Source organism: Oncorhynchus clarkii, unplaced genomic scaffold (assembly GCF_045791955.1).
Source record: "Oncorhynchus clarkii lewisi isolate Uvic-CL-2024 unplaced genomic scaffold, UVic_Ocla_1.0 unplaced_contig_4998_pilon_pilon, whole genome shotgun sequence".
Taxonomy (NCBI): Eukaryota; Metazoa; Chordata; class Actinopteri; order Salmoniformes; family Salmonidae; genus Oncorhynchus; species Oncorhynchus clarkii.
The window spans coordinates 1,856-24,436 of NW_027259733.1; the positions used below are offsets into that span (position 1 = coordinate 1,856).

The 22,581-nt window shown below is 47.7% G+C and overlaps 1 protein-coding gene across 1 annotated transcript; it reads right to left on the reverse strand.

Moving 5' to 3' along the window:
• Positions 1-3,285: 3,285 nt before the first annotated feature.
• Positions 3,286-14,713, reverse strand: LOC139400773 (short transient receptor potential channel 5-like; the record flags this gene model as incomplete). The annotated part of the gene is made up of 8 exons (XM_071145420.1): positions 3,286-3,356; positions 3,440-3,606; positions 3,793-3,845; positions 5,074-5,277; positions 5,373-5,510; positions 9,474-9,653; positions 11,839-12,089; positions 14,567-14,713. Coding segments are annotated over 8 exons (1,211 nt in total), but the record flags the coding sequence as incomplete, so codon positions are not given.
• Positions 14,714-22,581: the final 7,868 nt, after the last annotated feature.

The following is a 22,581-nucleotide window of genomic DNA, read 5'->3' on the forward strand; positions in this document are numbered from 1 at the left end:
TTTCCTTCTCACCAAGCTGCTTGCCTATTGTCCTGTAGCCCATCCCAGCATTGTGCAGGTCTACAATTCTATCCCTGATGTCCTTACACAGCTGTCTGGTCTTGGCCATTGTGGAGGGGTCGGAGTCTGTTTGATTGAGTGTGTGGACAGGTGTCTTTTATACAGGTAACGAGTTCAGACAGGTGCAGTTAATACAGGTAATGAGTGGAGAACAGGAGCGCCTTTTAAAGAAAAATTAAAAGGTCTGTGAGAGCCGGAATTCTTACTGGTTGGTAGGTAATCAAATACTTATGTCATGCAATAAAATGCAAATTAATTACTTAAAAATCATACAATGTGATTTTCTGGATTTTTGTTTTAGATTCCGTCTCTCACAGTTGAAGTGTACCCATGATAAAAATGACAGACCTCTACATGCTTTGTAAGTAGGAAAACCTGCAAAATCGGCAGTGTGTCAAATACTTGTTCTCCCCACTGTATATATATATATATATATATATATATATATATGTATATATATATATATATATATATATATATACACTACCGTTCAAGAGTTTGGGGTCATTTAAGAATGTCCTTGTTTTTGAAAGAAAAGCAAATTTTTTGTCCTTTAAAATAACATCAAATTGATCAGAAATATAGTGTAGACATTGATAATTTTGTAAATGACTATTGGAGCTGGAAACAGGGGCCCATTATCAGCAACCACCACTCCTGTGTTCCAATGGCAAGTTGTGTTACCTAATCCAAGTTTATCATTTTAAAAGGCTAATTGATCATTAGAAAATCACTTTGCAATTATGTTAGCACAGCTGAAAACTGTTGTCCTGATTAAAGAAGCAATAAAACTGTCCTTCTTTAGACTAGTTGAGTATCTGGAGCATCAGCATTTGTGGGTTCGATTACAGGCTCAAAATGGCCAGAAACAAATAACTTTCTTCTGAATCTCGTCAGTCTATTCTTGTTCTGAGAAATGAAGGCTATTCCATGTGAGTAATTGCTAAGAAACTGAAGATCTCGTACAACGCTGTGTACTGCTCCCTTCACAGAACAGAGCAAACTGGCTCTAACCAGAATAGAAAGATGGGTGGGAGGCCCCGGTGCACAACTGAGCAAGAGGACAAGTACATTAGAGTGTCTAGTTTGAGAAACAGATGCCTCACAAATCCTCAACTGGCAGCTTCATTAAATAGTACCTAAAAACACCAGTCTCAACGTCAACAGTGAAGATGCGACTCCGGGATGCTGGCCTTCTAGGCAGAGTTGCAAAGAAAAAGCGAAATATCAGACTGGCCAATGGGGAAGAGAACACAGACAGAGGAACACTCCTATTGGCTCAAATGGTTCAGACGCTACAGACAAAAGGACATTTTGAAGTTGCTCCAAACGTCAAATTTAAAAGTGTTTAGGGTTCAGGTTAGGCGTTAACTCTGAATGGTTAAGGTAAGGTTTAAGGTTTGGGTTCAAACAAAAATATCAAAAACTACTTTCTATTGCTGGAATCAAATGTACCTTTGGAACCAGAGGCAAAGTTTAACCCAATATTTTTTGGGCCACATAAATACCTCCATCCTTCCTTAAGTTTGTCTGGGTTACCTTCAGACGAGTCCCGATATACTTCTGGGGGCCGTAGAGCAAAACGGAGAACATCATCGTGTTTGTGAGAGGCAGATGAGTACGCAAATCTGCCACCGTCAAAACCGAAACCTACTTGACGGTAACAGCACCCACTGTTGCCCCTAGTGGCCATCTCCTGACGTCCTCAGACATGGATAGACGTTGAACACTGACTTGTTTCAAGGGTGACCTGACTGCCTATAGTCCTACACATTACACAGTACTAATGTTATCACAGACAGATATGATGTTACTACACTTCCTGCAAGATAACTGAACAGCTTAACAAGCAACTGGGGAGAGAAGATCTCTCTCTCGATCTCTCCTTCTTTCCCTCCCTCTCTCCCTCCCTCTCTCCCCAGCAGGAGGAAGACATGGAGGAGAGGAGGAAGAGGAGAAGACATGGAGGAGAGGAGGAAGAGGAGAAGACTTGGAGGAGAGGAGGAAGAGGAGAAGACATGGAGGGGAGGAGGAGAGGAGGAAGAGGAGAAGACATGGAGGAGAGGAGGAAGAGGAGAAGACATGGAGGGAGGAGGGGAGAGGAGGAAGAGTAGAAGACATGAAGGGGAGAAGGAGAGGTGGAAGAGGAGAAGACATGGAGGAGAGGAGGAAGAGAAGAAGACATGGAGGGAGGAGGGGAGAGGAGGAAGAGTAGAAGACATGGAGGGGAGAAGGAGAGGAGGAAGAGGAGAAGACATGGAGGGGAGGAGGAAGAGGAGAAGACATGGAGGGGAGGAGGAGATGAGGAAGAGGAGAAGACATGGAGGAGAGGAGGAAGAGTAGAAGACATGGAGGGGAGGAGGAGAGGAGGAAGAGGAGAAGACATGGAGGAGAGGAGGAAGAGGAGAAGACATGGAGGGAGGAGGGGAGAGGAGGAAGAGTAGAAGACATGGAGGGGAGAAGGAGAGGAGGAAGAGGAGAAGACATGGAGGAGAGGAGGAAGAGGAGAAGACATGGAGGGAGGAGGGGAGAGGAGGAAGAGTAGAAGACATGAAGGGGAGAAGGAGAGGAGGAAGAGGAGAAGATATGGAGGAGAGGAGGAAGAGGAGAAGACATGGAGGGAGGAGGAGAGAGGAGGAAGAGAAGAAGACATGTCGTTGTCTTGGCTGGAAGAAGGTTCAGTGAATTGGTAAGCCTGTAGTAAGTCAATAGGGCTAACTGGCTAGCTACTACTTTTAGGTAGCTAGATAGCCACGAAGAATTGTCAGCTAGCTATGGAATGCGGTTTTGATCTTTGCTTGTGTCAAAATAAGATTAACGTTAAATAACACTTGTTGGGATGGTGCCCATCGATGTCCAGGGGAGGCGGAGGGGTGTAGCACAAGCCAGGGGACCAGGATCCGGCCTGAGGACGGAAACATGACGGAAACATGAAAAGAGGATGAGATAGTAAGTGGTTAGTAGTTAGTGGGGAGCTGTAATCTATAGGTGATCTCGTTGACCCTCCAGAGGACCTTGAAAGGCCCCAACAAACCGGGGGCTCAAATTCTTACAAGGCAGGTGGAGCGGGAGGTTCCTGGTGGAGAGCGATCACGCGATCACCAGGATGGAACACGCAAGCCTCACTGCGGTGGCGTGTTCAGGAGCCTGTTCCTTCTGGAGGCGGACAACACTCTTGAGCCTCATGTGGGCATCGTTCCAAACCTCCTCTGCGCATCTAACCAATCATCCACTGCAGGAGCTTCGGTCTAGCTCGGGGTCCACAGAGTCGGGGCTGGCTGATATCCAAGGACACACTGGAAGGGGATCAGCCCGGTGGAGGAGTGACGCGGTGAATTCTGGGCATAATCTGCCCAGGGAAGGAATCGTGCCCACTCACCCTGCCGGTCCTGGCAGTGACTCCTAAAGAACCTCCCCAGCTCTTGGTTCATCCTCTCTACCTGCCCTTTGGACTGAGGCCGGTACCCGGAAGTGAGGTTGACCGTGACCCCAAGCTTCTCCATGAAGGCACTCCTGTGATGTGAATTAGGGGCCACGGTCGGAGACCTGAAGAGCGGTAGGGAGAGCAGAGAGAGGGATAAAACGGCAGGATTGAGAAATTCTGTCCACAACAACCATAATAGTAGTGAAACCATCAGAAGAGGGGAGATCCGTGACAAAATAATTGGACAGATGAGACCAAGGCCGCTGAGGAACGGGAAGGGGAAGGAGTTTCCCCCGCAGGGCACATACAGGCAGGAGTTGAAATAGCGAGCAATGTCCTTCGCCAAGGAGGGCCACCAGTACTTTCCGGAGATAGATTGAATATTGAGGGTGATATCTGAGTGTCCAGTGAGGAGAGATGTGTGTGCCCAGGTCAACAGCCAATCCATAATTCCCCTAATTCCCCGTGGGAACGTAGGGGCACTCTGGAGGACAGGTAGCAGGCGCGGGTTCCCTCTCCCAAGCCTTCTACGTCCCAAAGCATAGGGGCAATGACTCGGAAGGGCGGAATGTTGGGTGCATCAGGACAGGAACCTCTCAAAAAATCGAATGAAGAAAAGGGCCCACCTTGCTTGTTGTGAGTTCAACCGCCTTGCTCTCCATATGTACTCCAGGTTCCGATGGTCGGTGAAGATGAGAAATGGGTCCTTGGCACCCTCCAGCCACCGGATCTGCTTCTGAGTAGTGACAGTCTAGTGTCCCTCTCTCCCCCTCTCTACCCCCATCTCTCCACCCATCTCTCCTTCCCTTTCTAGACAGCTTTGTACTTCTTCTAAATCCCTATTCTACCTTCTCTCTGTGTGTAATGACAGAATGACAGACTAGTAAGTCCTCTCCTGTACTATACTACACTCTGTGGACTCCCTCTGCTTTCTGTCAGACCGTACAGTGGCATGGGGACTCAAAAGTGAGATGGAAGAGACAGAGGAGACAGAAAGAAGAGAATGGAGGCAGGGAGGCAGTGTCTTTTATTACATACAAACAGTTTCCTAAAGAGAGGGGGGTAAAAAAAGACAGACAGACAGACAGACAGACAGGCAGGCAGACAGGCAGACAGGCAGGCAGGCAGGCAGGCAGGCAGGCAGGCAGGCAGGCAGACAGACAGAGGAGAGCTTGGGAGAGGTGAGGAGAGCTAGCGAGGGGCCCCTCTCCACCCTTCTCCTTTCCTCCTTTCATCTTCCCTCCATCTAATATTCCTCAACTTCTAACAAATCCCTTTTCTGAGAAGCAACAACACATTCTCAAGCATCAAAAGACATCTACCTTACACCTACCTGCGGCAGCGTAGCCTAGTGGTTAGAGTGTTGGACTAGTAACCAAAGGTTGCAAGTTCGAATCTGTTATACTCACAGACATCATTCAAACAGTTTTAGAAACTTCAGAGTGTTTTCTATCCAAATCTACTAATAATATGCATATATTAGCAACTGGGCCTGAGTAGCAGACAGTTTACTCTGGGCACCTCTGGGCACCTTTCATCCAAGCTACTCAATACTGCCCCTGCAGCCACAAGAAGATAATATGTCCTACCTCTTTGTGTTGGTATTTGATGGCCAGTTTGAGTTTGGCCAGGTCGTGGCTGGTCTCTCTAGGGTCCAGTTCTTCACTGTCATCTCTGTGGTTCAGTATAGTCTCCAGCTCTCTGCTGCTCCTAGCCTGGTCCAACAGGTCTTTAGCAAACAGCTTACACTGCTGAGACAGCTCCTCATATTCCTGACGAAACTCATTCTCCACCTAGGAAGAGGAATAAACAGTAATACACTGGTTGTAACCACTTATAAAGGCTATATAACCCTTCATGTGTGATTTAATCTGCTGGGGAAACAGACCTTGCTGAGCTCTTTGAGTTCCCAGCCCAGTCTGAAGGCCGTGAGGATGGGGTCTTCACTGGAGAGAGAGATGAGCGAGGGAGAGGCCAGCGCCTTATAGATGTTCAGACGAGACCTGGAGTGACGAAGGCTGTCCACCTACAGGGAGGACAGAGAGGAGAGGAGAGGATGAGCGAGACCTGGTGTGACGAAGGCTGTCCACCTACAGGAATAGGGGTGCCTGGTCTTCCAGGTTTGTTAAATCATAAACAGGAAAAGCGTCTGCCCCTCCAGTACCAGGGTCATCTGCCCCTCCAGTACCAGAGTTGTCTGCCCCTCCAGTACCAGGGTCATCTGCCCCTCCAGTACCAGGGTCGTCTGCCCCTCCAGTACCAGGGTCATCTGCCCCTCCAGTACCAGGGTCATCTGCCCCTCCAGTACCAGGGTCGTCTGCCCCTCCAGTGTTTGCATGTTCCCAAAAGTTGTTGTGGCTGAAATGTGGCTGAAATTAAACACACCGTGGGGAAGATGTGGCTGAAATAAAACGCACCGTGGGGGAAGAAGTGGCTGAAAATAAAACACACTGAAAAAAAAGTGTACACTCTCAACAACCAAGAAGAGAGGATATCAGGGCTCTTATCTCCCTTACCTCCACAATGAAATAGGGTGCAGGCCAGGCAGCAGGCTGTTAGCCAGCCTGCCAGCTTAGTGGAGTCTGCCACTAGCACAGTCAGTGTAGTCAGCTCAGCTATCCACATTGAGACCATGTCTGTGCCTTGACCTGGGTTGGGCAAAACTAAACATGGCGGTGTTCGCTTTAGCAATCTCACTAGGATAAAGACCTCCTCCATTCCTGTCATTATTGAAAGAGATCGTGATACCTCAGATCTCAAAATAGGGTTACTTAATGTTAGATCCCTCACTTCCAAGGCAGTTATAGTCAATGAAGTAATCACTGGTCATAATCTTGATCTGATTGGCCTGACTAAAACATGGCTTAAGCTTGATGAATTTACTGTGTTAAATGAGTGTCACGACTTCTGCCGAAGTCGTTGCCTCTCCTTGTTCGGGCGGTGCTCGGCGTTCGACGTCACCGGCCTTCTAGCCATCATTGATCCTTTTTTTCATTTTCCATTGGTTTTGTCTTGTCTTCCCATACACCTGTTTTCAATCCCATTCATTACCTGTTGTGTATTTAACCCTCTGTTTCCCCTCATGTCTTTGTCAGAGATTGTTTTATTGTCAGTGTAGTGTGATTGTTGTATAAGTGTGCGTCGGGTCCTCATACCCATGTTTATGTACATTTAGTGTTATGGAGCATACTCCGTGGACTTTATTAAAAGACTCCATTTTACACTCCATTTGACTCTCCTGCGCCTGACTTCCCTGCCACCTATTACACCTACGCATGACAATGAGGCCTCACCTCCTGGTTACACTAGTGACCATATCCCCCGTGCATCCCGCAAAGGCGGAGGTGTTGCTAACATTTATGATAGCAAATTTCAATTTACAAAAAGAAAAACCGACTGTGTTTTCGTCTTTTGAATCAGCAACTCAATCACTTTTAATAGCTACTGTTTACAGGCCTCCTGGGCCATATACAGCGTTCCTCACCGAGTTCCCTGAATTCCTATTGGACCTTGTAGTCATGGCAGATAATATTCACATTTTTGGTGACTTTAATATTCACATGGAAAAGTCCACAGACCCACTCCAAAAGGCTTTCGGAGCCATCATCGACTCAGTGGGTTTTATCCAACATGTCTCTGGACCCACTCACTGCCACGGTCATACTCTGGACCTAGTTTTGTTCCGTGGATTAAATGTTGTGGATCTTAATGTTTTTCCTCATAATCCTGGACTATCGGACCACCATTTTATTGCGTTTGCAATCGCAACAAATCATCTGCTCAGACCCCAACCAAGGAGCATCAAAAGTCGTACTATAAATTCTCAGACAACCCAAAGATTCCTAGATGCCCTTCCAGACTCCCTCCACCTACCCAAAAACGTCAGAGGACAAAAATCAGTAAACAACCTAACTGAGGAACTCAATTTAACCTTGCGTAATACCCTAGATGCAGTCACACCCCTAAAAACTAAAAACATTTCTCATAAGAAACTAGCTCCCTGGTACACAGAAAATACCCGAGCTCTGAAGCAAGCTTCCAGAAAATTGGAACGGAAATGGCGCCACACCAAACTGGAAGTCTTCCGACTAGCTTGGAAAGACAGTACCGTGCAGTATCGAAGAGCCCTCACTGCTGCTCGATCATCCTATTTTTCCAACTTAATTGAGGAGATTAAAATTTAATATAAGAACAATCCCAAATATATTTTTTATATTGTCGCAAAGCTAACTAAAAAGCAACGAAAAGATCATGATTATTAGAAAGCAAATGACAGACTCCTTCTTTAAATCTGCGTATGTCACGCTCACTGTCTTCAAACTCTCATTGATGAGCCAAGGAGCAGCGTGTATGTAGTTCCACATCTTTAATGAAGTGAAACCTTCACAACAAAACTGGTAAACAGAAACCGACCGCACACAAACACACACAGAAAATAAATAATTATCCACAACATTAGGTGGGAAAAAAGGCTGCCTAAGTATGATTCCAAATCAGAGACAACGATAGACAGCTGCCTCTGATTGGGAACAAAGAAATAGAAAACATAGAACACCCACCCAAATCACACCCTGACCTAACCAAATAGAGAAATAAAACGGCTCTCTAAGGTCAGGGCGTGACAGCGTATTTCTCCAAAGCTCAGTTGTCCTGAGTCTGCACAACACTGCCAGGACGAAGGATCAAGAGAGACGCTCAAGTGTTTTAGTACTATATCTCTTGACACAATGATGAAAATAGTCATGGCCTCTAAACCTTCAAGCTGCATACTGGACCCTATTCCAACTAAACATCTGAAAGAGCTGCTTCCTGTGCTTGGCCCTCCTATGTTGAACATAAATAATGGCTCCCTTTCCACCAATAAAGTTTATTTTGAAAAAAACAAATCTTGACCCAGAAAATATCAGTTTGTCTCTGAGAATGGTTTGTCCTCTGACAAATCAACTGTACATTTCGGTGTTCCTCAAGGCTCCATTTTAGGACCACTATTGTTTTCATTGTATATTTTACCTCTTGGTGATGTCATCCGAAAACATAATGTTAACTTTCACTGCTATGCGGACGACACACAGCTGTACATTTTGATGAAACACGGTGAAGCCCCAAAACTGCCCTCGCTAGAAGCATGTGTTTCAGACATAAGGAAGTGGTTGGCTGCAAACTTTCTACTTTTAAACTCGGACAAAACAGAGATACTAGTTCTAGGTCCCAAGAAACAAAGAGATCTTCTGTTGAATCTGACAATTAATCTTGATGGTAGTACTGACGTCTCAAATAAAACTGTGAAGGACCTCGGCGTTACTCTGGACCCTGATTTCTCTTTTGACGAACATATCAAGACTGTTTCAAGGACAGCTTTTTTCCATCTACGTAACATTGCAAAAATCTGAAACTTTCTGTCCAAAAATGATGCAGAAAAATGTATCCATGCTTTTGTCTCTTCTAGATTAGACTACTGCAATACTCTACTTTCCGGCTACCCGGCCGGATAAAGCACTAAATAAACTTCAGTTAGTGCTAAACACGACTTCTAGAATCTTGACTAGAACCAAAACATTTGATCATATTACCCCAGTGCTAGCCTCCCTACACTGGCTTCCTGTTAAGACAAGGGCTGATTTCAAGTTTTTCCGCTAACCTACAAAGCATTACATGGGTCCCAAGAAACAAAGAGTTGTTTTCGCATTGTCATTGTGGGGTGTTGTGTGTGAGTTAATGAATAATGTTTTTTATTTGGTCAGTTTTGGAGTGGGGTTGTGGCATGGCAGAGCGTGTTTGTGTGTGTGTGTGTGTGTGTGTGTGTGTGTGTGTGTGTGTGTGTGTGTGGTTGTGTGTGTGTGTGTGTGTGTGTGTGTGTGTGTGTGTGTGTTGCCAAATGTAATTGAATTGCATTGTTGTTATATCGTGAAAGGAAACAATAAACATTATCATTACAAAAAGGTATGTAAAAGTAAAAAACACTTATATTTTACAATAATTCCCATCACACCTCTGAGCTGGAGGCACACTCGACACAGTCACATCGTATCTGGTGGGGTCTGGGAATTGTGACTTTTCTCTGGACCAGTAGTTTAATGATCTCATAGTTGTTGGTGTGAGCTGCCAGGATGACTGGAGTTATGTCTGGAGTAAACTCTGAGAACTGACTGTCCATCATCAGGGATGGGACCTGGGAGGAAGAGAGGAGGGAGAGGAGAGAGGAAGAGAGGAGGGAGAGGAGAGAGGAAGAGAGGAGGGAGAGGAGAGAGGAAGAGAGGAGGGAGAGGAGAGAGGAAGAGAGGAGGGAGAGGAGAGAGGAAGAGAGGAGGGAGAGGAGAGAGGAAGAGAGGAGAGAGGAGAGAGGAAGAGAGGAGGGAGAGGAGAGTGGAAGAGAGGAGGGAGAGGAGAGAGGAAGAGAGGAGGGAGAGGAGAGAGGAAGAGAGGAGGGAGAGGAGAGAGGAAGAGAGGAGGGAGAGGAGAGAGGAAGAGAGGAGGGAGAGGAGAGAGGAAGAGAGGAGAGAGGAGAGAGGAAGAGAGGAGGGAGAGGAGAGTGGAAGAGAGGAGGGAGAGGAGAGAGGAAGAGAGGAGGGAGAGGAGAGAGGAAGAGAGGAGGGAGAGGAGAGAGGAAGAGAGGAGGGAGAGGAGAGAGGAAGAGAGGAGAGAGGAGAGAGGAAGAGAGGAGGGAGAGGAGAGAGGAAGAGAGGAGGGAGAGGAGAGAGGAAGAGAGGAGGGAGAGGAGAGTGGAAGAGAGGAGGGAGAGGAGAGAGGAAGAGAGGAGGGAGAGGAGAGAGGAAGAGAGGAGGGAGAGGAGAGTGGAAGAGAGGAGGGAGAGGAGAGAGGAAGAGAGGAGGGAGAGGAGAGAGGAAGAGAGGAGGGAGAGGAGAGTGGAAGAGAGGAGGGAGAGGAGAGAGGAAGAGAGGAGGGAGAGGAGAGAGTAAGAGAGGAGGAAAAGACCAAACAAAAGACCTGAGAAAGGACCTTGCAGAGGAGAGAGTGGGGTTGAAAATGAAAGACAGTAGAGAGTGACAGAGAGTGGGTTATTGGTATAGTGGATTATTGGTATCACTATATAGTGAATGTATAATCCCTTAAACATTCAATTACATTCACTTACACTGCGATTCTCTCTCTCTCACACACACACACACACACACACACACACACACACACACACACACACACACACACACACACACACACACACACACACACACACACACACACACACACACACACACACACACACACACCAGGTCTCCTATTGAGACAGCAGCACCTCCACAGTCCCTACCTGTTTCTCTCCACCAGGTCTCCTATGAGACAGCAGCACCTCCACAGTCCCTACCTGTTTCTCTCCACCAGGTCTCCTATGAGACAGCAGCACCTCCACAGACCCTGCCTGTTTCTGTCCACCAGGTCTCCTATGAGACAGCAGCACCTTCACAGTCCCTACCTGTTTCTCTCCACCAGGTCTCCTATGAGACAGCAGCACCTCCACAGTCCCTACCTGTTTCTCTCCACCAGGTCTCCTATGAGACAGCAGCACCTCCACAGTCCCTACCTGTTTCTCTCCACTAGGTCTCCTATGAGACAGCAGCACCTACACAGTCCCTACCTGTTTCTCTCCACCAGGTCTCCTATTGAGACAGCAGCACCTCCACAGTCCCTACCTGTTTCTCTCCACCAGGTCTCCTATGAGACAGAAGCACCTCCACAGTCCCTACCTGTTTCTCTCCACTAGGTCTCCTATGAGACAGCAGCAACTCCACAGTCCCTACCTGTTTCTCTCCACCAGGTCTCCTATTGAGACAGCAGCACCTCCACAGTCCCTACCTGTTTCTCTCCACCAGGTCTCCTATGAGACAGCAGCACCTCCACAGTCCCTACCTGTGTCTCTCCACTAGGTCTCCTATGAGACAGCAGCACCTCCACAGTCCCTACCTGTTTCTCTCCACTAGGTCTCCTATGAGACAGCAGCACCTGCACAGTCCCTACCTGTTTCTCTCCATCAGGTCTCCTATGAGACAGCAGCACCTCCACAGTCCCTACCTGTTTCTCTCCACCAGGTCTCCTATTGAGACAGCAGCACCTCCACAGTCCCTACCTGTTTCTCTCCACCAGGTCTCCTATGAGACAGCAGCACCTCCACAGTCCCTACCTGTTTCTCTCCATCAGGTCTCCTATGAGACAGCAGCACCTCCACAGTCCCTACCTGTTTCTCTCCACCAGGTCTCCTATGAGACAGCAGCACCTCCAAAGTCCCTACCTGTTTCTCTCCACTAGGTATCCTATTGAGACAGCAGCACCTCCACAGTCCCTACCTGTTTCTCTCCATCAGGTCTCCTATGAGACAGCAGCACCTCCACAGTCCCTACCTGTTTCTCTCCACCAGGTCTCCTATGAGACAGCAGCAACTCCACGGCCCCCACCACCTCTTTCCGTATGGCGTAGAGCAGGGCGTCTCCCGTGGCAACCCCGTGGTCCAGAAGTAGTTCCATCACCTCCAGGTTCTCGTTCTCGATAGCGATGAGCAGCGCGCTCCGCCCCAGAGGGTCCAGACAGTTCACATCCATGTTGTAGTATACCTCCACCTCACGCAACGCATGCTTCACGCCAACATAGTCCCCTGGAGACAGAGGTGTAGGGTTAGGGGACAGACCATGTTTCATATCAACATAGTCCCCTGGAGACAGTAGGGTAGGGTTAGGAGACAGTAGGGTAGGGTTAGGGGACAGTAGGGTAGGGTTAGGGGACAGTAGGGTAGGGTTAGGGGACAGAGGTGTAGGATTAGGGGACAGTAGGGTAGGGTTAGGGGACAGAGGGGTAGGGTTAGGGGACAGTAGGGTAGGGTTAGGGGACAGTAGGGTAGGGTTAGGGGACAGTAGGGTAGGGTTAGGGGACAGTAGGGTAGGGTTAGGGGACAGTAGGGTAGGGTTATGGGACAGAGGGGTAGGGTTAGGGGACAGTAGGGTAGGGTTAGGGGACAGTAGGGTAGGGTTAGGGGACAATAGGGTAGGGTTAGGGGACAGTAGGGTAGGGTTAGGGGACAGTAGGGTATTGTTAGGGGACAGAGGGGTAGGGTTAGGGGACAGTAGGGTAGGGTTAGGGGACGGTAGGGTAGGGTAGGGTTAGGGGACAGTAGGGTAGGGTTAGGGGACAGTAGGGTAGGGTTAGGGGACAGAGGGGTAGGGTTAGGGGACAGTAGGGTAGAGTTAGGGGACGGTAGGGTAGGGTTAGGAGACAGTAGGGTAGGGTTATGGGACAGTAGGGTAGGGTTAGGGGACAATAGGGTAGGGTTAGGGGACAGTAGGGTAGGGTTAGGGGACAGTAGGGTATTGTTAGGGGACAGAGGGGTAGGGTTAGGGGACAGTAGGGTAGGGTTAGGGGACGGTAGGGTAGGGTTAGGGGACAGGGGGACAGAGGGAGGAGAGAGATACACTACATGGCCAAAGGTATGTGGACACCTGCTCATCCAACATCTCATTCCAAAATCATGGGCATTAATATGGAGTTGGTCCCCCCCTTTGCTGCAATAACAGCCTCCACTCTTCTGGGAAGGCTTTCCACTAGATGTAGGAACATTGCTGCTATAACAGCCTCCACTCTTCTGGGAAGGCGTTCCACTAGATGTTGGAACATTGCTGCTATAACAGCCTCCACTCTTCTGGGAAGGCTTTCCACTAGATGTAGGAACATTGTTGCTATAACAGCCTCCACTCTTCTGGGAAGGCTTTCCACTAGATGTTGGAACATTGCTTTGGAGAACTTGGTTCCATTCAGCCTCAAAAGCATTAGTGAGGTCAGGCGCTGATGTTGGGCGATTAGGCCTGACTCACAGTCGGGGTTCCAATTCATCCCAAAAGGTGTTTGATGGGGTTGAGGTCAGGGCTCTAAGCAGGCCAGTCAGGTTCATCCACACCAATCTTGACAAACCATTTCTATATGGACCTCGCTTTGTGCACGGGGGCATTGTCATGCCGAAACAGGAAACGGCCTTCCCCAAATTGTTGCCACAAAGTTGGAAGCACAGAATCTTCTAGAATGTCTTTGTATGTTGTAGCATTTAGATTTCCCTTCGCTGGAACTAAGGGGCCCGAACCATGTAAAACAGCCCCAGGCCATTATTCCTCATCCACCAAACTTTACAGTTGGGGCATAGTGCCAATGCAATCTGGCAGTCCAACGGACATTTCCACTTCACAGTACCAGAGCTTATGGTTGACAGGAACAGCTCTAGAAGGGCAGAAATTTGACGAACTCACTTGTTGGAAAGGTGGTATCATGTGACGGTGCCACGTTGAAAGTCACTGAGTTCTTCAGTATGAGCCATTCTACTGTCAATGTTTGTCTATGGAGATTGCATGGCTCAATTTTAGACTCTTGTCAGCCAGGGGTGTGGCTGAAACAGACGAATCGACTAATTTGAAGGGGTGTCCACATACTTTTGTATATATAGTCTACCTTTTGTATATATTTTGCGTAGTTTAGGGCTAAGGTTCATGCTGTCGTACACCTCCACTTCTAGTTTTTGTGTTTGCCAGTAAGCTAGCAGTTCTCAGCTGTTAGCAGCATATGGCTAGCAGTTCTCAGCTGTTAGCAGCATATGGCTAGCAGTTCTCAGCTGTTAGCAGCAAATGGCTAGCAGTTCTCAGCTGTTAGCAGCAAATGGCTAGCAGTTCTCAGCTGTTAGCAGCAAATGGCTAGCAGTTCTCAGCTGTTAGCAGCAAATGGCTAGCAGTTCTCAGCTGTTAGCAGCAAATGGCTAGCAGTTCTCAGCTGTTGGCAGCAAATGGCTAGCAGACATTTCTTACTTGCGATAAAAATGGATGATTACCATGGTTTTTGTTGTTGTTGTCATTACTGAATTATTTCATGTGACAGATAAAACATTATAACTCGTAAACAATTTATGGTAATTCATGGTAAATTCTTAAACAGTTAATTTTGCCCTGCCGTGTTTGTTTGCTGAAATGTGTGCCATTGCCCAGTTATTAAACAGGAAAGGCGTCTATTGGAGACGCTGCGTTTATTTAAAGGTTTACGGTCTATATTTTCGCATACCATGTTTTGTGAGGTAACAACAATGTGAATGTGTTTTATTACCTTTCTCAACGGCAGTGAGGTAGGCCCTCTCCTCAGCAGAGAGATCCACCTCCGCCCGTACAATCTGCAGTGGGATTCTGTCTTGGTACGGAGAGTAGCTCACTTTCTTATAATACAACTGAGCCATTGGATTCTTCTGGCCTGGCTCTAAGAGAGAGAGAGAGAGAGAGGGGGGGGGGGGGGGGGGGGGAGATAAGGGGAGAGGGAGAGAGAGATGGAGGGAATACATTTAGAGGGAGAGAAGGGGGATATATATATATAGAGAGAGAGAGAGGGAGACAGAGAGAGAGAGAGAGAGAGGGAGAGAGAGCGAGAGAGAGAGAGAGAGAGAGAGAGAGAAGGAGAGAGGGAGAGAGAGAGGGAGAGAGAGATGGAGGGAACACATTTAATGCATATAACTCAACATCAAAATAGCACACAGACTCTCAAAACATCTGGGTTAGCGTAGTTCTGCAGTGGCTCGTTATTGCAGATGTGATTGAGATCCTAGCCTTGGGTTGCCAGATCTGGTTCTGCAGTGGTGAACAGTGGCTCGTTATTGCAGATGTGATTGAGATCCTAGCCTTGGGTTGCCAGATCTGGTTCTGCAGTGGTGAACAGTGGCTCGTTATTGCAGATGTGATTGAGATCCTAGCCTTGGGTTGCCAGATCTGGTTCTGCAGTGGTGAACAGTGGCTCGTTATTGCAGATGTGATTGAGATCCTAGCCTTGGGTTGCCAGATCTGGTTCTGCAGTGGTGAACAGTGGCTCGTTATTGCAGATGTGATTGAGATCCTAGCCTTGGGTTGCCAGATCTGGTTCTGCAGTGGTGAACAGTGGCTCGTTATTGCAGATGTGATTGAGATCCTAGCCTTGGGTTGCCAGATCTGGTTCTGCAGTGGTGAACAGTGGCTCGTTATTGCAGATGTGATTGAGATCCTAGCCTTGGGTTGCCAGATCTGGTTCTGCAGTGGTGAACAGTGGCTCGTTATTGCAGATGTGATTGAGATCCTAGCCTTGGGTTGCCAGATCTGGTTCTGCAGTGGTGAACAGTGGCTCGTTATTGCAGATGTGATTGAGATCCTAGCCTTGGGTTGCCAGATCTGGTTCTGCAGTGGTGAACAGTGGCTCGTTATTGCAGATGTGATTGAGATCCTAGCCTTGGGTTGCCAGATCTGGTTCTGCATCGGGTAGAACATCGGGCATTAACATCTCGTTAATTATGAAAGAGCTGGCTAAGCAGAAAACAGGAGCTGGCTAAAGAAAATACTAATCTGGACAAGCAGACCTTGTTCTGCAGTGGTGAACAAATAAAGTACATATTATAGATATCTGGACTGGGGTGAATTAACACATACTATAGATATCTGGACTGGGTTGAATTAACACATACTATAGATATCTGGACTGGGGTGAATTAACACATACTATAGATATCTGGACTGGGTTGAATTAACACATACTATAGATATCTGGACTGGGGTGAATTAACACATACTATAGATATCTGGACTGGGTTGAATTAACACATATTATAGATATCTGGACTGGGGTGAATTAACACATACTATAGATATCTGGACTGGGTTGAATTAACACATACTATAGATATCTGGACTGGGTTGAATTAACACATACTATAGATATCTGGACTGGGGTGAATTAACACATACTATAGATATCTGGACTGGGTTGAATTAACACATACTATAGATATCTGGACTGGGGTGAATTAACACATACTATAGATATCTGGACTGGGTTGAATTAACACATACTATAGATATCTGGACTGGGGTGAATTAACACATACTATAGATATCTGGACTGGGTTGAATTAACACATACTATAGATATCTGGACTGGGGTGAATTAACACATACTATAGATATCTGGACTGGGTTGAATTAACACATACTATAGATATCTGGACTGGGTTGAATTAACACATACTATAGATATCTGGACTGGGTTGAATTAACACATACTATAGATATCTGGACTGGGGTGAATGAACACATACTATAGATATCTGGACTGGGTTGAATTAACACATACTATAGATATCTGGACTGGGGTGAATTAACACATACTATAGATATCTGGACTGGGTTGAATTAACACATACTATAGATATCTGGACTGGGTTGAATTAACACATACTATAGATATCTGGACTGGGTTGAATTAACACATACTATAGATATCTGGACTGGGGTGAATGAACACATACTATAGATATCTGGACTGGGTTGAATTAACACATACTATAGATATCTGGACTGGGGTGAATTAACACATACTATAGATATCTGGACTGGGTTGAATTAACACATACTATAGATATCTGGACTGGGGTGAATTAACACATACTATAGATATCTGGACTGGGTTGAATTAACACATACTATAGATATCTGGACTGGGGTGAATTAAAACATATTATAGATATCTGGACTGGGGTGAATTAACACATACTATAGATATCTGGACTGGGGTGAATTAACACTCTGATAGATATCTGGACTGGGTTGAATTAACACATACTATAGATATCTGGACTGGGTTGAATTAACACATACTATAGATATCTGGACTGGGGTGAATTAACACATACTATAGATATCTGGACTGGGTTGAATTAACACATACTATAGATATCTGGACTGGGGTGAATTAAAACATACTATAGATATCTGGACTGGGGTGAATTAACACTCTGATAGATATCTGGACTGGGTTGAATTAACACATACTATAGATATCTGGACTGGGTTGAATTAACACTCTGATAGACAACACTTGTATTCTTTCAAGAAAAGCACATGTAACCAAAATGTGGACCGTAATGAAAAGGCAATGAGCCTGAGATCAGTGTCTGTCTGCACAGACTGTGTGGAGTACGGTACTGAGATCAGTGTCTGTCTGCACAGACTGTGTGTGGAGTACGGTACTGAGATCAGTGTTTGTCTGCACAGACTGTGTGTGGAGTACGGTACAGAACGCTCTCTCCAATGTGCTGATAAAACAGGAAACGACCCCAGTCTGGTCTGCTGACTAGTTCAGCAATGCAGATGTACCCCCCCCCCTCCTCTCTCTCTCTCTCTCTCTCTCTCTCTCTCTCTCTCTCTCTCTCTCTCTCTCCCCCTCGCTTTATATCTCTTTCTCTCTACCTCTCTCTCTCTCTACTCCAAATCATTCTCCCTCACCATCTCTCATTCTCCCTCCCTCTCTCATTCTCCCTCCCTCTCTCTCTCTCTCTCATTCTCCCTCCCTTCCTCTCTCTCATTCTCCCTCCCTCTCTCTCATTCTCCCTCCCTCCCTCTCATTTTCCGTCCCTTTTTCTCTCATTCTCCCTCCCACCTCTCTCATTCTTCCTCCCTCCCTCTCTCATTCTCCCTCCCTCTCTCTCTCTCTCTCATTCTCCCTTCCTCTCTCTCATTCTTCCTCCCTCCCTCTCTCATTCTCCCTCCCTCTCTCTCTCTCATTCTCCCTTCCTCTCTCTCATTCTCCCTCCCTCTCTCTCTCTCGTTCTCCCTCCCTCTCTCTCTCTCATTCTCCCTCCCTCCTCTCTCTCATTCTCCCTCCCTCCTCTCTCCCATTCTCTCTCCCTCCTCTCTCCCATTCTCTCTCCCTCTCGCTCTCTTCAAATCATTCTCCCTCTCTGTCTCATTCTCCCTTCCTCTCTCTCTCATTCTCCCTCCCTCTCTCTCATTCTCCCTCCCTCTCTCTCTCATTCTCCCTCCCTCCTCTCTCTCATTCTCCCTCCCACCTCTCTCTCATTCTCTCTCCCATTCTCTCTCCCTCTCGCTCTCTTCAAATCATTCTCCCTCTCTTTCTCATTCTCCCTCCCTCTCTCATTCTCCCTCCCTCCTCTCTCCCATTCTCCCTCCCTACTCTCTCTCATTCTCCTACCCTCGCTCTCATTCTCCCTTCCTCCCTCTCATTCTCCCTCCCCCACTCTCCTATTCTCTCTCACTTTCGCTCTCTTCATTCTCCCTCCCTCTCTCATTCTCCCTACCTCTCTCATTCTCCCTCCTTCTCTTTTTATTCTCCCTCCCTCTCTCATTCTCCCTCCCCCTCTCTCATGATTCCTCCCTCTCTCAGTCTCCCTCCATCCCCATCTCCCTCACTCCCTCTCATTCTCCCTCCCTCCCTCTCTCATTCTTCATCCCTTTCTCTTCATTCTCCCTCCCTCCTCTCTCTCATTCTCCCTCTCTCATTCTCCCTCCCTCCTCTCTCTCATTCTCTCTCCCTCTCTCCCATTGTCTCTCCCTCTTTCTCCCCCTCTAATTCTCCCTCGCCCTCTCATTCTCCCTCCCTCTCTCTCAATCTCCCTCCCTCCTCTCTCCCATTCTTTCTCCCTCTCGCTCTCTTCAAATCATTCTCCCTCTCTGTCTCATTCTCCCTCCCTCTCTCATTCTCCCTCCCTCCTCTCTCTCATTATCCCTCCCTCTCTCTCATTCTCCTACCCTCTCTTCATTCTCCCTCCCTCTCTCATTCTCCCTCCCTACTCTCTCTCATTCTCCTACCCTCGCTCTCATTCTCCCTCCCCCACTCTCATATTCTCTCTCCCTCTCGCACTCTTCATTCTCCCTCCTTCTCTCATTCTCCCTACCTCTCTCATTCTCCCTCCTTCTCTTTTTATTCTCCCTCCCTCTCTCATTCTCCCTCCCCCTCTCTCATGATTCCTCCCTCTCTCAGTCTCCCTCCATCCCCATCTCCCTCACTCCCTCTCATTCTCCCTCCCTCCCTCCCTCTCTCATTCTCCCTCCCTATCTCTTCATTCTCCCTCCCTCCTCTCTCTCATTCTCCCTCTCTCATTCTCCCTCCCTCCTCTCTCTCATTCTCTCTCCCTCTCTCCCATTGTCTCTCCCTCTCTCTCCCCCTCTAATTCTCCCTCGCCCTCTCATTCTCCCTCCCTCTCTTTTATTCTCCCCTCTCTCTCTCATTCTCCCTCCCCCTCTCTGTCTCCCTCCCTCCCTGTCTCCCCCCCCCCCACTCAGTCTCCCTCCCTCCCTCTCTGTCTCCCTCCCTCTCTTCAGTCTCTTCATCCTGATTAGAAGAGCTACATCAGGCCCATTAATTGATTGTGTGTGTGTGTGTGCTGACCTAATCTGTGAGTCATTGTCCTGATCTCCTGAGTTTGGAATGACGGTTCGGAAGGAACAATGATAAATTGAGCACTTATCACAACTACGTGTGTGTGTGTGTGTGTGTGTGTGTGTGTTTTGAGCGTGCCAAATGTGAGACATTTAAATTCCAGGCATGTTTCATTGACAGTGTAAATGGGTAGATAGTATGTGGCTCTCACAGTCTCAGAGTTAGACGTTCATCCGTGTTTCAAATGTCAAAGTTCTTCCAGACATGGTTAAGGTTAGGTTAAGGCATTAACTACACAGTTTTAAGGTAGGGTTAAGTTAGGGTAAAGTTAGGGTTAAGTTAGGGTTAAGTTAGGGTAAAGTTTGGGTTAAGTTTGGGTTAAGTTAGGGTTAAGTTAGGGTTAAGTTAGGGTTAAGTTTGTGTAAAGTTTGTGTAAAGTTAGGGTTAAGTTAGGGTTAAGTTTGGGTTAAGTTAGGGTTAAGTTTGGGTTAAGTCAGGATCGTTAGGGTTTGGGATAGGATTTAACTACACATTTTTAAGTTAGGGATAAGTTTGGGTTAAGTTTGGGTTAAGTCAGAATCGTTAAGGGATAGGCTTAAAACAAAACTATCAAAGCAACTTCCTATTGCTGGATTCCAACATGCACCAGAGGCAACTGCTTACATCCAAAACCAAAAACTACTAGTGCTAACTGTTGCCCCTAGTGGCCGGTTTGCAACTGCTTACATCCTAAACCAAATCCTAATAGTGCTCACTGTTGCCCCTAGTGGCCGGTTTCCAACTGCTTACATCCTAAACCAAATCCTACTAGTGCTCACTGTTGCCCCTAGTGGCCGGTTTCCAACTGCTTACATCCTAAACCAAAACCTACTAGTGCTCACTGTTGCCCCCAGTGGCCGGTTTCCACGTCATCTCCTGACGTCCTCAGACATGGATGGACGTCAAATACTGACTTGTCAGTATTGAAGATGTTCAGCAGTCTGATGAATGGGGGGGTAGAAGATGTTCAGCAGTCTGATGGCTGGGGGGGTAGAAGATGTTCAGCAGTCTGATGGCTGGGGGGATAGAAGATGTTCAGTAGTCTGATGGCTGGGGGGATAGAAGATGTTCAGCAGTCTGATGGCTGGGGGGTAGAAGATGTTCAGCAGTCTGATGGCTGGGGGTAGAAGATGTTCAGCAGTCTGATGGCTGGGGGGGGGGTAGAAGATGTTCAGCAGTCTGATGGCTGGGGGGGTAGAAGATGTTCAGTAGTCTGATGGCTGGGGGGATAGAAGATGTTCAGCAGTCTGATGGCTGGGGGGTAGAAGATGTTCAGCAGTCTGATGGCTGGGGGGGTAGAAGATGTTCAGCAGTCTGATGGCTGGGGGGTAGAAGATGTTCAGCAGTCTGATGGCTGGGGGGATAGAAGATGTTCAGCAGTCTGATGGCTGGGGGGGTAGAAGATGTTCAGCAGTCTGATGGCTGGGGGGTAGAAGATGTTCAGCAGTCTGATGGCTGGGGGGGGTAGAAGATGTTCAGTAGTCTGATGTCTGGGGGGGTAGAAGATGTTCAGTAGTCTGATGTCTGGGGGGGTAGAAGATGTTCAGCAGTCTGATGGCTGGGGGGGTTGAAGATGTTCAGTAGTCTGATGTCTGGGGGGGTAGAAGATGTTCAGCAGTCTGATGGCTGGGGGGGTAGAAGATGTTCAGTAGTCTGATGTCTGGGGGGGTTGAAGATGTTCAGCAGTCTGATGGCTGGGGGGGTAGAAGATGTTCAGTAGTCTGATGTCTGGGGGGGTAGAAGATGTTCAGCAGTCTGATGGCTGGGGGGGTAGAAGATGTTCAGTAGTCTGATGTCTGGGGGGGTAGAAGATGTTCAGCAGTCTGATGGCTGGGGGGGTAGAAGATGTTCAGTAGTCTGATGTCTGGGGGGGTAGAAGATGTTCAGCAGTCTGATGGCTGGGGGGGTAGAAGATGTTCAGCAGTCTGATGGCTGGGGGGGTTGAAGATGTTCAGCAGTCTGATGGCTGGGGGGGTAGAAGATGTTCAGCAGTCTGATGGCTGGGGGGGTAGAAGATGTTCAGCAGTCTGATGGCTGGGGGGTAGAAGATGTTCAGCAGTCTGATGGCTGGGGGGGGTAGAAGATGTTCAGTAGTCTGATGGCTGGGGGGGTAGAAGATGTTCAGCAGTCTGATGGCTGGGGGGGTAGAAGATGTTCAGTAGTCTGATGTCTGGGGGGGTTGGATGGGTAGAAGATGTTCAGTAGTCTGATGTCTTGGGGGGTAGAAGATGTTCAGCAGTCTGATGGCTGGGGGGGTAGAAGATGTTCAGTAGTCTGATGTCTGGGGGGGTAGAAGATGTTCAGCAGTCTGATGGCTGGGGGGGTAGAAGATGTTCAGCAGTCTGATGGCTGGGGGGGTTGAAGATGTTCAGCAGTCTGATGGCTGGGGGGGTAGAAGATGTTCAGCAGTCTGATGGCTGCTGGGGGGGTAGAAGATGTTCAGCAGTCTGATGGCTGGGGGGTAGAAGATGTTCAGCAGTCTGATGGCTGGGGGGGGGTAGAAGATGTTCAGTAGTCTGATGGCTGGGGGGGTAGAAGATGTTCAGTAGTCTGATGTCTGGGGGGGTAGAAGATGTTCAGTAGTCTGATGTCTGGGGGGGTAGAAGATGTTCAGCAGTCTGATGGCTGGGGGGGTAGAAGATGTTCAGTAGTCTGATGTCTGGGGGGGTTGAAGATGTTCAGCAAGTCTGATGGCTGGGGGGTAGAATATGTTCAGTAGTCTGATGTCTGGGGGGGTAGAAGATGTTCAGCAGTCTGATGGCTGGGGGGGTAGAAGATGTTCAGTAGTCTGATGTCTGGGGGGGTAGAAGATGTTCAGCAGTCTGATGGCTGGGGGGGTAGAAGATGTTCAGTAGTCTGATGTCTGGGGGGGTAGAAGATGTTCAGCAGTCTGA